The 16395-nt window shown below is 38.3% G+C and overlaps 1 protein-coding gene across 7 annotated transcripts in view; it reads left to right on the forward strand.

The window, feature by feature from the left end:
• ENPP2 (ectonucleotide pyrophosphatase/phosphodiesterase 2) overlaps positions 1–16395 on the forward strand; it is a 136399-nt gene that overhangs the window by 67756 nt on the left and 52248 nt on the right. For all 7 annotated transcript variants that reach the window (XM_049853870.1, XM_049853871.1, XM_049853872.1 and 4 more), the window contains exons 5-9: positions 255–315; positions 2360–2457; positions 2664–2743; positions 3489–3608; positions 11460–11515. In XM_049853870.1, the coding sequence (XP_049709827.1) occupies positions 255–315; positions 2360–2457; positions 2664–2743; positions 3489–3608; positions 11460–11515 (415 nt within the window). The remainder of the gene's footprint in view (positions 1–254; positions 316–2359; positions 2458–2663; positions 2744–3488; positions 3609–11459; positions 11516–16395) is intronic.

Genomic DNA, 16395 nt, shown 5'->3' on the forward strand with positions numbered 1-16395 from the left:
CACTGGTGTTTTTTATCTACAAACCATTTAGACTCTGAAGGCTCGCATAAACACCACTTGGGGTTATTAAATCGTAGCTTTCCCACCATGTATGAGTGTACTTTAGAAAGCCAAGACAGACACTAGGTTTTATTTCAGAATTTCTTTTTAGATAGTGTCCCATAAGCAACACAGGTCCCAGAATGTGCTCCTCAAGGCTCTGAGTGGCATTTATAATTAGACTCACCCATAAATTTACCCATTTTTCTGTATAGGAGAGTCACATTGGGTAGATGATGACTGTGAGGAAATAAAGGCCGCAGAATGTCCTGTAGGGTAAGTATATTTTACGAGTATTATGAAGCTTTCAATGAGTTGATAAACTTAAAATATCACAGGAAATAGATGAGTAACTGGTTAGAAACACTGTAAAACTGACATACTCGTATACAGACTTGTGAGTACTTGTGAGTAATTCATTGGTTAAAAGCTGAAAGTACATCTTGAAGTAGTGATAGTTTTTTTTTTTTTTTCTCTCCTGTCACCTATGTAGAGTCTCTGGGTGGTACAAACATAAAACACGGTTGATTGTTAACCGAAAGGTTGGAGGTTTAAGTCCACCCAGAGGGCAGGCCCCTCAGAAGAAAGGCCTGTCAATCTACTTCCAAAAAAAATCAGCCATTGAAAACTGTGTGGAGCACAGTTCTACCCTGACACACATGGGCTGCCCTGAACCAGAATCGGCTTTAGGGCACCTGTGGCTTCATCTTGGCACGTGTTGGAGTCTGCATATTCCTTATACTCCACCTTGGCTGATGACTTTATAAAGTGTACCTGCATATCTCTGAAGGAACAAAATGTTTCTAGCATTAACTTAGTTTTTCAGTGTTCTTTCATGGGATGCCGCTTTTTTCCTTTTTTTTGGTGGGGCAATGGCAGGGTGGGTGCTGTATAACTTCTAAAACATATCATCTGACAAGGTAAGGCCTACCAGACGCTGCAGAAACTTGACGAGAAGTGCTGCTTTGTTGGGGGACAGCCAAACTCGAGTGACACCCCACAGTCTGAGTGTGACCAGCATAAGGCACTTATTACACCTACTGGGAAACTGTTGAAAATTCATGGACCTTTAAAATGCCGGGCAGGAAATACATTTTCAACAAAAAGTTTTCATTAGTGCATTTGCTTTTAAAAAAATTTTTTGTTGTTGTTATTTTCTTTTGTTTTAGGCAGCACAGTCTAGGACATAGGATTCAAGTAGTTAGGTACTGTATTTTTGCCCTTTTTTTAAACTCAGTGAATCACTTGAAATTCTTTGGGCTTGTATCTGAAGAATGAAATGGCAATAATTTATGACTATTTAAAAATGTGTTCAGGCTTTTTTTTTTTTTTTGAGGAAAGTATAGTCTTATGTGGTAGAAGCCCTTCCAAATGTAATACTACTGATGATTATAAACCCTTACATAGTCTAAGTGACTCATTTGAACATTCAAAATATGCCTTATTATATGACTTTGAATAAACTCAAACCTATACTTCCTGAATTATCTTCAAACTAGAAATATTTTTTTCACATTTTGTGGTATTCTTAAGTCTGATTGAACTCTTTAGAATGTGTTAAAGGGAATATTCATTAGATCCTGGCCTAGCTAGATGACAACCTGGTCTTTTATTGATAGACATTTTAGTGATCTTCAATACATTTAATTATTTTGGAAATTATTTTATAAATAAATTTAAAGGAATTTTTTGTAAGGGCTTAGACCTAGTAATAAGAGTGCTACTGCTATTAGTTCCATATTCATTCATTTATTCATTAATATATTTGAGCTCATACTAGTAGTTCACAACATAGAATGAGAAATAAGTTATAAACTGTGCTTTGAAACTGGTGGGGGAGAGAAACATGTTAATAGTTCACTACTGTATGATGTATTATGAATTGTAAAAGAGCTATGACTTAATACTTAAAGGAATTCAGAAGCGTAAGCAACTAAGATTATAGAAGAAGAAATCTTGGGCTGGGTTTTAAGGGATGAATAGGAGTTTGCCAGGTACTAATTAGAAGAATACGTATTCTAGGCAAAATATAACAGTTTTTTGTTTTGTGAAAAACCTTATTTACAAGGTGAAAGGCAGCAGTGGAGGAAGTCTATAGAGCCGATCCCTTCCTGGGGCCATTTTGTGACTTTGGTCATTTAATCCCTGGACTTCGTTCAGTAGCCTCAAATGTTACATGGCTAGAAGCACAGGATTGTATACATGTCCTCACGTGAAGTTGCATCTTGGAAATTATTGGTCCAGTTATTGAGGATGACTAGGAGTAATGGAAACTCTGTGGCAATGATTTTTCTAAAGCTTAATGTTGTTACTGTTTAAGGTTTGTTCGTCCTCCATTGATTATCTTTTCTGTGGATGGTTTCCGTGCATCATACATGAAGAAAGGCAGCAAGGTCATGCCTAACATTGAAAAACTAAGTAAGTCATTTTCATATTCTCCATTCTCACCTGTAATTCATGACCTATGCCTCTATGCTCTGTCTCATTTTAAATATATTTTATTATTTGAAATACAAAACTGAAGGTGACGCCTGTCTTTGATAGTTTATAAAATAGATTTCTATACATAACTTGATTCTTTTGGTTCTTTTATTCTAATATCTGGAATTCAATTCTATTTCCAGGGTCTTGTGGCACACATTCTCCCTACATGAGACCCGTGTACCCAACAAAAACCTTCCCTAACTTATACACTTTGGCCACCGTAAGTAGTTTTTCAAATGACATGTATCCAAAGGAGTGATTTCATCCTACAATGGCTTACAGCAGAGAACTTTTAAAAAAACATGGTCTTTGGTGTTCAAAGAAAATCTCTATGTTTTCTATCTTATCTGCAAATGCTTTTTACAACTTTGTGGATGACTATACTGCATTGCAACTTTAAAACATTGAAACCTTCTTTCAGGTACAGTTCTGTCTGAACAAATACGTTAATCCCCTTTCAAATACCAAAGGGGCTATTGTTTATTTTGGGAGTTTGCAAATACAATGTTGACTTCAGAACTGCTATATTTTATTATTCATGTACTCCCAGTTCTACCTCACTTTCTTCTTTAAGAATACTTTTTCATTTTATTATCCTGATTGTTGTTGTTTTGGGGGGAAAATAGATCTTAGGAAGAAGGAAAAGTGTCTTTGGAAACAAGCTGCTTTGGAGGCAAATATGTAAATTCAAACTAAAGTTAATTTATAGTAATAAAAATTATTGTCACCTTATTAAATTACAATAGTTAAAAAAACCTAACAAAGTAATCATATTAAATTTATTATTAGTGCCATAAGTATTATTCATGTTTGCTCAGACAGACACACAATAAAGGTTATATATATCATATATAATTTTGGAAATTAAATAGTATAAAATCTATGATAAGGGAATTTTTTTGTAGAACTAATATATGTGGGTTACCGTATGGTTATTTTAACAATAAATTTGCTTTTACACACAGGGGCTATATCCAGAATCACATGGAATTGTTGGCAATTCTATGTACGACCCTGTATTTGATGCCATTTTCCATCTTCGAGGGCGAGAGAAATTTAATCACAGGTGGTGGGGAGGTCAACCGGTAAGTTTTAATTTTTTTTTTTTTTGCATATGTATGTGTAAACATTGAAACATTTTATCCCAAAATTTGTCTTTTGATATTCTGTATACGTATTATATATGTGTTTGTGTGTATGTGTATAATATATGAATATATATGTATATACATGTATAAGGAGCCCTGGTGGTATAGTAGTTAAAGCGCTTAGCTGCTAACCAAAAGGTTGGTGGTTCGAACCCACCAGGCACTCCACAGGAGAAAGATGTGGGTGGCAGCCTGCTTTTGTAAAGATGAAAAGCCTTGAAAATCTTATGGAGCAGTTTAACTCTGTCCTACAGAGTTGCCGGAGCCCTGGTGGCAAAGGGGTTAAAGAGTTTGGCTGCTAACCAAAAGGTTAGCAGTTTGAATCTACCAGCTGCTCCTTGGAAACCCCATGGGACAGTTCTACTCTGTCCTATAAGGTCGCTATGAATTGGAATCGACTCGACGGTGATGGGTTTGTTTTTTTTTTATAGAGTTGCTATGAGTTGAAATCGACTCAACAACGATGTATAGTTACGTGTATATATCTGCATATATATGTATACATGCATGTGTATATGCACATGTAATACACACAGGTAAACATGCATATGTGTACATGTTTCTACATGTATATGTATGTGTGTATGTGGGTATATGAGATTATGACTATAAAAATGGAGAAGATAGAAGTTTACACTAGTGTGATATTGGTGGAAATGGTGACATAGTGGTAAATTTCAGAAACATCTTGAAGAAGAAATAATTAGGCCTTACAAGATTTACGGGATATAATGAAGAGAAGCCAACAACTACCCCCAAGAGTTTGGCCAATGTGTCATAATGAACAGAAACGGGGAAACTTGCTGAAAAAAGGGGCACACTGACATGAGTAGCGAAATCAGGACTTTTTCTATTTAATCAATTTTTACAAAATCATGGAAGTTAGATAGAATCAACAGAATCCCATCTTATTCTGGAAATTACATAGAATCAACAGAATCTTGCCTTATTCTGGAGTGGCAAAGTAATACTTTGGAAGAAATCACCCCGTTTGCTTCAGAGCAGATGACTGGGCAGAAAATAAAAAGAGATGTAACTGCGTTCTATGTAATGTTTCTTCAGTGACTGTGTATGTGCTGGGTACCTTGCTTTGGTTAGACATGAGCAAAGCAGCAACATAAAGCTGTGGTTACTGAGTCTGCAGAGCTGCCATGAAGTGCCCAAGACCCTGGCCAGAAGGATCCAGTAATCACTGAAGGAACATACCCCAGTGCATGCAGTCGGTCAGAACCCTGTAGAAGAAAGATGGTGGATAGTTCTATCTCCTGCCAGCTCTGATTAGTGTAGTGGGTCCCTGGAGCACTGGCTGGGGAAGAGGGCTCTGATACCTCTGTGCTATCTGCCATAGCATGAGAGGTGGGGTGTGTGTACCTAGCCTGTGTACTTGGAGCTCTGGTGGTATAATGGTTAAATGCTCGGGTGCCCATGTACTTACCATTCCTAAAAGATCTGTAGCTAGAAATGGTTCCTGCGGCTTATGGGGCGAATAGGGAGTATAAAGTAAGAAAAAATAATCTATTTTCCTCTTAAGGTTCTTTTCTCTTTGTGAAAAGGTCATTTGTGATACAAATATTCATATTGCATAATAGATTAATTAGGATGCAGGGATAAATACGGGCTTTTCATTTTTTTTTTAAAAAATAAACATTGGAAGCCTTCTTGCATGTCTGCAGAAACGTTTCTTTATAATGGAGGTTCTGATGCTGCTGTCTTTTTTCAGGCCTGACTCCCAGAAGTCCATGGTGACCTGGGTTGTGATCATAGTGAAATTTGTTTACAGGGTGGATTTCACAAAGTTTATGATAGACGAACATTTTATGAGTAAATAAAAATAACTGAAATTAGAGCTGTATCAAGCCATTGCTGTTTGGCCTTTTATGTTAATTTTACCATGAGAGTAAATTTGCCTGAAGAACCACAAAGTATATAGAGAGATAGTAATTTTATCAAATTGGATCACCTTACCCCATGTGTTGACATTCCGTTTCCTCTGGGTTAGCATGACTCAGAGGATGAGTCCACATATTAATTACGGTAACCTCCACAGAAAGGAGCAGAGGAGTGCTGTTAACCTGGCCGATGAAGTGAGGTCTCTGTTTCAACTGTTTGCCTGTTCCTTGCTAACTCTCAAAGTTGACACATTTGACCAAATTTAGGACTCCCCTAACGCTTACCGAGATTTGCAGTAAAACGGATTTGTGTTTCTGTCTGTCATCTTGAAGATGGTGATCACCGTAAGAATTCCCCATACTTTAAAAACGCATTTTATTGAAATTTGGCAAATAGGAAGAGCATGTGGATAGAAATGTCCTATAAGAAAAGATGGGCCTCAATAACATTCCCCAAGCATTTGTACAATCCACTTAGAGGCACGTGCATTTTATAAGGTAACCAATAAAAAAAAAAAATAAATGGAGTAGAGAAAATATTTATAAAAATCTTAGACTTGTAATTAAGTGACACTCAACTTATTTTTACGGAGTCCTTAAACTGTGTAAGACATTCAGCTAAATAATATAGGGGTCAGAGTAAACACTGGATGAGAGCCACTTCTTATCCTAGCTTAAAATATAATAGACGAGATAAGGCATGTATGGGTACAGTGTCCATCTGAAAATGCATACTTATTAATCTGAATCTCATGATAGACTTCCAAAAATATTTTTGATACAGTTTAATTTCATCTTTCTTTTGTCCTGATACAGCTACATTCGCAAAATCGTGTCTGCTCTTATTTTGCTGACCCCTAGCGTGCACTTTAAGAAGTTATCATTTGCGGCATGATCCTACTTTTCCCATCTATGTTTTGGTGGTGTTCCTTAAGTGTGTTTGTTTCTTTGAAAATTCTCTGTGTTGTAATCTTGCAGTCTTGGATAGAGGCAAGTTCCCTGTTCAGTCTAAGTATGTGCTTAGCAATGTGGGGAATGAACGGGACTCTAAGAAGCAGAGTAGTGAGGAGATTAGAGAAACAAGGCTACCACCCACCATGATTCAAGTCCTCTAAAGCCGCAGTGTCCACAGCCAGGCATTTCTAGGAGAAATAGAACTATTCTTATCGCTTTCCAAGTTGCTTGGCCCAGAGTCCACTCTTTCTGCCAGCTGTAGTGACGCAACGATTTGTACAAAGACCATGCCTAGTGAATTGCTGCAGTGTGAAAACTCAGGAAAGGTGGTATGTTCCAGAAAGGGAGCAAACAGTAGAATGTTAGAGTAGGGGCAAGCTTCCAGTTGAAAGGGCTTGTTTTGATGGGAAGTCTAAGTCATTGATTAGCTCTTCTTTTATTTTATTATCCTGGTATGTAGAAGCTTTTCCTTCTTTTCAGGAAAAGTTGACTTTTTCTTTTTTCTGTTGTTTCTTCTCCACATACTACTACAAAGCTGCAGTTTTTTCCCTCTTTGTACTGTATCTTAATGTACAGTGGATGGACCCTGCTCACCTGTTCCTGGCCCCTTGGCCTACCAGTAACAATTGCCGTTAAGCCCGTTCCAACTCATGGTGACTCCATGTGTATCAGGGTACAACTGTGCTCCACAGGGTTTTCAATGGCTGATTTTTTTTGAAGTAGATCACCAGGCCTTTTTTCTGAGACATCTCTGGGTAGATATGAACCCTAATCTTTCCATAAACTATTGGCACCATCCAAGGACTCCAGGTCCCTTTGCCTACTAAGCTTTTATTTACCATGCAAATTTCAGTTGAAATGTCTGTTCCTGGGAAGCCTTCCCTAACTTCCCTCAGTCCAGGCTAAGCTAAGGGACCCTCTGTTGGGCTTTCATATTTCTATCATAATCTGACCACATCCTTCTGAAATGAGTTATTCCCATGAGTGCTTTAGATTGTGATTCCCATGGCGGGTAGGCACTTGATTTATGGATCTCTCTATTCTCAGGTCCTAAACCAGAGTCTGGCACATTTGGGTTCTCCAGTTCGGTTTTTTTGGATTGAACTGAACCGCACCCATTTCTGAGGTGTGTTTTGCCTCTGCATCCTCTAGGTTATGTTGCCCTTAGGATAGGGGTCCATCTTCTCAGTCCTATTGGCTCCATGGTCACATGTCAGCAGTTTCATCATACATCTCCTTCTGGCCCTGACCATCTGGACAGTAGCTGCTCTGGTCCGGTTTATTCTGCCGCATCTCTGATCCTCATATCCTCTCACTGTCTTCAGACTCTTGAATCATTGTTTCTGCTGATGGAGTACCCCAAACATCCCTGTGGACTTCCAGAATTCTCTTATCCCAGCTCTATGGTTTTGAATGCGAAGGAAATAGTTTTCCTACAAAGGATACAACAGTACTTGTTTTTTTTTTTTTTTTTTTTAATACTTTTTGTTTGTTTACTTTTTCAAAACTTCTCTCATTCTTGCATAGCTGCATGCTTCGCATAATTTGAGAAAGCATTGGATCTCATATTTAGGCCCTGGTGGTTCCAGCAGGGGAGCCTTTTTACATGCCTTAATGTGTTTAGTATGCTTATTGTGAAAGAATTAAAATTACACTTGGGTTTGAGAGTAAAAAATTAAGGAATAAAATGGGCTGAGCGGTGTTAAGTGAGAAGCAATTCCTGGAATAGGTAATTATTCCTGATAACATATGAAGAAGGTGCAAATATTAGTCTTATTTGCCCTCTTTTCAAAATGTAGAATCTAGGACACAAAAGTTGAAAGCTGGTCCTACAAATAAAGCAAAGCAATAGAGAGAATATTGGGATTAAAGGCAGGAAGCCCAAGCCGCGGGTCTTCTCAGTTTATTTTTGTAGCTGTGTTGATTTTACCAATTTCTGAGGAAATTTATATTGCATTAAAATTCAGAGAAATCATAATTCCCATTTCTCTGAATCAACAAGCAACTAGGAAACTCCTTTTTTACCCCCATAACCCTAGAGGCTCATTTTCATGTTTCCTCTTTTGTAGAAATAATCCAACCAACTTTTTAGTGCCTTTTTGGGGGGCGGGGGGCAATTACTGGATTTAACTTCTTAGCCCTGAAATAGAACATAGACATATCACGTCCAAAGGGATTTTCTAGCTGTTTCTGATATGACTTCAGAATTTGTTTTCTGTACACTTCAATCTTAAACCATTTGCCATAAACCTGGGTAGATCGGCTTCGTTACTGCTAGGATTCTTTTGTTTGCGATTTTGTTGTGTGGTTTTTATTTCAAGTATTCGCTCTTATTGGGTCACTTCTTATACTTTTCCGATCATGCTCTCAATTTGCTTTTAGAAAATATGATCAACATGATTTTACAAAGGAGCAGGGAGAAACTTTCTGCTTATTTTTTGAGAAAAAAATAACTTTTTTTTTTACCTTTGTCTCCATATTGTACAGCGCTTTTTAAAATTGGTTAATCTTTTTCTGATTGCAAAGATGTTAATTCTCAGTGTAAAAATTTTGGAAAGTACAGTAAAGTAGAAAGAAAAAAATGACCCTGACTTTCCCCATTGGGATAGTTCTAGCATCTTCCCTTCTGTGTTCCTCTCTATGCTTTTTCCATCTTTTTAACCATGCAAAGGCCACATTCAGTAACATTTTTCTCTGAGAGCTACAGAGCTAAATAATCATGATAGCACTTCTCATTGCCCAGATAATGCCAACATCAGCATGTATTCTACAGTATATTTTTGAAAGTGCAAGGTCATCATTGGACAAACTCTAGATCAGCTAATTGTGAGCATACACACTTTGTATTTTAAAACATCTTTCCTTTATAAAACCCCTGACTGATCTTACATTTCCTATATTCCAGATATTGCCCAGTACAACTCCCTTGGAAATAGTCATGCACTGGATTTTCTGGGAAGTTGTTTGGATATGAATATACTAAGTTTGTATCTGTGGAATTAAAATAAGCGTAAAGGTAGATCACTTAATATAAGAAACTGGCGATCCCACGACCTGGCATAGTTCTGAAGCACTGTGGGATGCCTGGCACTGAGTCTGAACTCATCCTTCTGCTGACAGAGGAGTTGAAATAAGAAGGGATCAAACTCCAGGACACATTTCAAAACCAGCTGGGTTGGGGGCATCATAGCTGGCCAGAGCTTGTTGGGAAAGCAGAAGGATGTATTGGACCAAGTTGAGTGCAGGGCGCTCAGAGCAATCTGAGACCCTAATCTCTCTAATGTGTTCCAGGGAAACAGAGGTACTGGTTAGCCAGTCCTACCCCCCAGAACCATGTGAACGGGGTCAGGTCCTCGTACCTCCCATGCTGGTGAAATCCATCAGCAGCCTGAAACTGGGTGGATCTGAAAGGGCTGTGTGCTCTCCTGCCCTTTCCCTGCTTACCAACTGCAGCAGCTGTGACTCTTGGCGCTGGGAATTTCCAGATGCCTTGGGGAGGGGGGGCCTTTAAGGAGCCCTGGTGGCACAATGGTTAAGGGCTCGACTGCTAACTAACGGGTTGCCTGTTCAAACCCCTCTGGCGGTTCTGTGGGAGAAAGACCTGGCAGTCTGCTCCTGTAAAGATTACAGCCCAGAAAACCCTGTGGGCCAGCTCTACTCTGTCACATGGGGTCAATATGAGTTGAAATTGACTCGACGGCACCTAACAACAAGAACCTAGGGGTCTTTAGACCCTTGAGGAGCTCTCCAGTCTAGATGTCCCAGACTCTTCTGAAGCCATGGGTAGGTTCCTGGATGCCCTGCACCTCCAAATTACCCGTTTACACAAAACAGAATTAAAAGACACGCTGAAAGTCTAGATACACTGAAACTGGAGAAGGGGCTGCCCCCAATTCCTAGACCACTTTTGCATTGGTGTGATGACAAACAATCCATAGTTCTCTCTCCCGCCGCGATTGAGTGAGTTTCTTTTCACGCATGTCTATTCAGTGGGGCACTGGCCGCTCTAAGTTGTTTTTAATGTTCCTAGAATAATTAAATTATATTTGTTTTTATTCCTGTATAATAATAAAGACTAAAATTGATTGTTTAACAACTGCTAAGATACCCTCTTAAGAACTTTACATATATTAACTCATTAAAGCTTAGAATAATCTTGTGTGCTAGGTGGTATGGTCTACATTTTAAAGGAAATGGACAGAGAGATTATGGAACTTGCTGGAGGACCACATGGCTAATAAGTGACAGGGATGAGGCTTAACATCCAGTCTATTTGGTTGCAGAACCCAGGTCCACATCTTCTGCCTCCCAACAGTATGGGCTGTAAAAAAAGAATATTTCAAAAGGCTTAATGAAGTACTTGGTTCACCTAACTTATCCCAGGAATTTATTTCTAAAATGTCATTTGCTAAAAGGCTAGGTAAAAGATACAAAGAAAATCCAGATTAAAAATTAACCCTTTGTACTTCTTATTTATGTAGTTTAAAACAAAACAAGACTGCTAAGTTCTAAGATGCTGGCATCTGTGTGCCCAGTCGGGATCTCCTCTGAAGACTTTAAACAGTAAAACAAACATATGGTCCATTCCTGGGTCCTTTGATGAGCAGAATTTTGCCATATAAGTGAAGTATCTAAAACAATTATCAGAAAAGACAGGAACATAAGAGAGAGACTTTTGAGATGAATTAAGATAAAAAAAAGTTACTAGAATCGTGGCAGAACTTTTGAGAACTTTTGCAGAAAACGTATTGAATAACATTTAGGGAAATAACAATTCTGACTTCCAGATGTGGAAAAAAAAGAAAAAAAAAAAGGTTGTAAGTAATGTGAAATTTATGGTGGGGAGTGGGTAAAATGTAAGATATCCAGTCTAATGCATTTTAAAACCTTTTTCTTTGACCAAAACTCAGAACATATTATAAGCCTCTTATATTTTCCTCATTAGCTATGGATTACGGCCACTAAGCAAGGGGTGAAAGCTGGGACATTCTTCTGGCCTATGTAAGTTACCTTTATTTTATGACTGTTTGTAAATTTATGAAACATCAATTTAATGTTGATTTCAATTCAGTTAAATGCAAAAGTATCAGAATTTTTGAATATTTACTGATCGAAAATAACCTTCCAGATATTCTTTTGTGGATCTTCTTTCCTCCCTTACTTCCTTCCAAGTCCTCTTCCTACCCTCCCTTTTTCTTCTCTCTCTCCCTCCCATCCTTCCTTCCCCCTCATCGCTCCTTTTCCAATTCTTTCTTAGTAGAGTGTAAGGAAGAAATTCTCTTCTTCTTGTCATCCTTTAGATTTTCTCTCCTTGTTTACAGGTTTTTGGTAACTTGCCACCTGGGGATTGTATATGTATTTTTAGATTCTCTATTTATTACTGTAGTTTGCATTATCATTTTCTATAAATATATTACAACATACTATATTTATTCTGGTTCACAGCTTTAAAAAGTGACCATGGTTGCAGGCAGCTGGGAAGTTGAGGTAGTACTCTAGAGATTGGAACTTCCAAACAGGAGATGAAAGAGAGGGCTTGGTTTTCACTACATTTGCCTACCAAACACCAGGATTTCCCTAATCAAGAAGGGGACTATTTCCCTTACTCACAGAGATGATAGGTGGATTAGTGGTTAATGTTCACAAAATAGTCTTAAGATGAAACTTACCTAATTAAAGTGTCAACATGTTGATTATTTTTAAGGCTCCTTAGTAAGAAAAGGAATCTGTTTCAACTTTCATGGGGATTTTGTTCCCACTGACATGTTCTTTCCATCTTTTTTTTTTTTTTTTTTTAAACCACCTAAAGCTGTTTCCATATTTGCCAATTATGCCTTAACAAAAATCTGACTATTCTATAATAGCAGTGTGCTAAGAGCAATCACAGATTCAAATGAACCCGGAACGGCACGGTCTGAATTCTCTAACTTCAGGAATAAACATAACTTTTTCAGATTTGAAGAGCTAAGTTGAAATTGGATTTTATGATTTGAAGCTAAGACAGAGCATCCTTTTAAAAGATTTTGTTTCGTTTTAAGAGGTTCTCTGAGTTGAGAAATAAGTGTGTGTATGTTTGAAACGATACTGCTTAATGTAAATGGCATGTTGATTTACCCGTTTAATTTTATGCATTACGTATATATTTTTTTAACACTTGACTATCCTAGATGCTTAGAGAAGTGATTTCTTCTGCTCCACAACACATTTGGCTGGCAAAATGGAAAGGAGCCAGCAACATAATTAATACTTAGTTCCTACCCTTACCCCCCGACACTGCAAAGCTTCATTGAAAAGGCACAGTGTTCTGGCATTGAATGGCAATTTTCTCCACCCATTTCAAGCCACTTATAAGAAGGTGGCTTTTGTGTGCTCCAAAGATGTCTGTAGTTTTGCTTTGCTTCTCAGAATTTTATCTCTAAATCTTTGAAGTGACTTGGACTCCTTTTTTCTATTTTTGAAGTTTCTTATACCTTTTAAAAAAAGACATGATTATACTTCCAGTTATTTAATGAAATACATATCAAGGAAATTCACACGTAGTACATTCTGAAAAAATTTAAATTTAAATTCAGATTCTAACTATAGAGCTAGACTTTGAAGGCCATGTTTTTCTTTTTTAAACATGGTGGTGTACTACTACCTAGAATTATTCTTGCTTTTTAAATCACAGTATTTCATTCCCAAATCATCCTCAGCTGATGTTCCATTATGTTCTTTTATGTCAATTCATGTTCAAAGGTAGTAATTCCCATTTTGTATGAGCATTTAGATAGCTTCTAATACCAGCTCTACAGCTTAGTAGCTTGATGACCTTGGTCAAGTGATTTAATCTCCCAATGAATTGATATCCTCGTCCCTAAATGGGGATGATAGTACCTACATCACAGAATATTGCAAAGATTAAATGAATGAACACATTGAAAATGCTTAGTGGGATACATGGTACACAGAGAACAATCAATAAATGGTGTTTGTTTTCTTATTTATGCTTTCTCTTTCAACATTGGCCAATGTCTATATATGTCCTGGAGTATTTCATTCCCCTTTACCACTAAATACTTGATCTAGCCCTCCATTTTCCATTCCTCCTCTTCCCTCCCCACCCCATGCCTAATGTGCTTGGGAGGAGCCCTGGTGGTACAAATGTTTAAGTGGTTCCTGCTAATTGAAAGGCTGGCTGTTCAAACCCACCCAGTGGCTCCGAAGGAGAAAGACCTGATGATCTGCTTCCATTGAGATTACAGCCAAGAACACCCAATGAGGCAGTTCTACTCTGTCACATGAGGTCACTATGACTTGAAATTAACTTGACAGCACCTAACAACAGTGTACTTGGTCTCATGACAAATTCTTTGCCAATCAACAATGGAAAAGCCAACGAGGGGAGCCCCATTTCTCTTTCCATTTGGACACATGTTCTTCCTTGCACAAATTTGTTTGTGCTGTCTCTATTTTGTATTTTAAACACTGGCAGCTAAGGGCTGCATGTTTTTGGTTTCTGAGGTTATTACATAAAGATAATCTAGAACTCCTAGGAAACTTAGATATCACCTTGTCCAACTCCTCACATTACAGATCAGAACACTGAGACCTAGAGAGGTTAAATGTGCCCAAGGCCATGCTTAGGACTGACAGCCTCTGGGGTCCTAATCTTATGTTCTTACCGTACTCTCATCCCTGCCCAGAAACGTTAATCACCTGCTTGTCTAGAAGACGAGGGTGACTCCTCCGTAATAGTCTTTTTTGGTAGAAGTATCTTATATCTTTCTTTGTATTCACACAAATGCCTTGAACATAATATGCCTTTAACAAATATTTCACGAATGAGTTATCTCTTTGGATGAATCTGGTACATAATCATAAAAGCTCACTTTTTTGTAAAGGCTTTTTATGTGTCAAGCACTGTTGTGGTATTATCTCTTTTAATCCTTGCAACAATCTTATGAGATAATTACTATTATTATCCTGAGTTTAGAGAGACACTGAAAGGTTGAGTAACTTGCCAAAGTCTCATAACAAGCACATGTTGGAGTCAGGATTCAAACTCAGGCATTTTGTCCTCAGAGATGGTACTTTTATTCCCTACCCTCTACTGGTCAGATACCCCATCGAAAAAGGACGTTAAAGGATTAGAGTTCCCAGCTTTACACAAATTCTATTGTCTTGTATTTTTCCACTGACATGAAATGGGTTCATCAGAGTCTCATTTTTGTGACTTAACACCGATTTCATAAAATATAGCAGCTTTTAGGCAGGTAATGAAGTAAAGTAAAATAAAAAAAGCTACAGCATTTGTGTTTTATAAGTTAGGAAAGTATTCAAAATATGTAATTATTTTGTTCAGATACAGAGGATTTCTGAGGCTGAAGAATTAAATACCTTAAGTGATTAACCTGGCTTTGCTATGACTGTTTCTAATTGAGCTATAGAGTATAATAAACAGGGTCACCTTTATTCAGTGGCATTTAAATATATTTAAATTAGGACAAATTTTATGTTACATATGATTTTTGTGGCTGGTATGATAGTTGTAGACTGAGAGGGGGCAAGAAGGATAACAAATCCCTATCAACCAGAGACTCCTGAAGTTGGCAAGGGGTGGGTGGGTGGTGGTGGTTAGTAGGGTGGCAGTGATGATGATGGTAGAAGAGGCTCCTTGACTGGAGCCCTCTCCAACTCTAGCCATTTACAATGGCTCTGAAAATTTGTCTTTCTCCTCTTTCTCTTGTCTAAGTCCAGCAAGACTTAAAGGTTAAATAACTCCCCCAACGTTCAGCAATATTTTTTACTAACCATAATTGAGTGTTAACTTGAATCTTCATGAACATGCCCCTAATGGCTGGTCTTGGAAAGTCTTGGATGTGGGGCAGAAAAGAGTGTTGTGCTCTTTGTTAGGAAAGAATAAGTGAATTTCCCCAAAAGTAAAGGCAACACTCAGCTTTTGAGCACCTTAATGTAACTCAGTACAACATATAGTATGATCACGCTAACTCAGAGGTCTTAAAGTTAGTGCTAGATTTAGGGTGTCTTGGGCTGGGTTCTCTAGAGGAGCAAAATCAGTGAAGCCTGTGTGTGTGTGTGTGTGTGTGTGTGTGTGTGTGTGTAGAGAGAGAGGAAATGGCTCACACAGTTGGGGAGGCTGGCAAGTCCCAAATCCATGGGTCAGACATCAGGCTGGAGGCTTCTCCTGACTCGTGTGATTGCAGGGGCTGACGAACCCAAAATTGGCAGGTCAGACGGCAGGCTGGTGGCTCATGGGGCTGTGGAGCTGGCGAATCCTCAAATCTGCAGGTCAAACGGCAGGCTGCTGGCTCACATCCCAGCAACTGGAGGTCAGAGGATGACAAGTCAGATGCAGGATTGAGACAGGGTAAGCTTTGACAGAACATCCATATACATTGGATGCAGGCCACATCCCCAAGGAAATTCCCCTTTTAACTGATTGGCTGCTCACATCAGATCACAAAATGGAGTATGATTACATAATATCTGCCAAACCACTGAGAGTCATGGCCTAGCCAAGTTGACACATAACCTTATCCATCCTAGTCTACCCCTTGTCAATTTGGCACCTGTACACATCTCCTTAAGCCATACATAATCTCCATATAAGACAATTATAAAGTTGTACTTGCACTTAAGATAATACAACTAACATGCGTACAACCAAAAACACATTAGCCCCATTTACATCTTACATTTTATAATAAGTAATGGAATAAGGGAGGGAAGAAAACAAAGATATTTGCTATATATATACATACACACACACACATACGTTACCAAGCAGTATGATTGCTTGGTAAAGTAGAGGGTCAGTGAAAAAGAGGAAGAAAGACCCTCAATAAGACGGATTGACACAGTATCTGCAACAATGGGCT

This window comes from Elephas maximus, chromosome 15, assembly GCF_024166365.1.
Source record: "Elephas maximus indicus isolate mEleMax1 chromosome 15, mEleMax1 primary haplotype, whole genome shotgun sequence".
Classification (NCBI taxonomy): Eukaryota; Metazoa; Chordata; class Mammalia; order Proboscidea; family Elephantidae; genus Elephas; species Elephas maximus.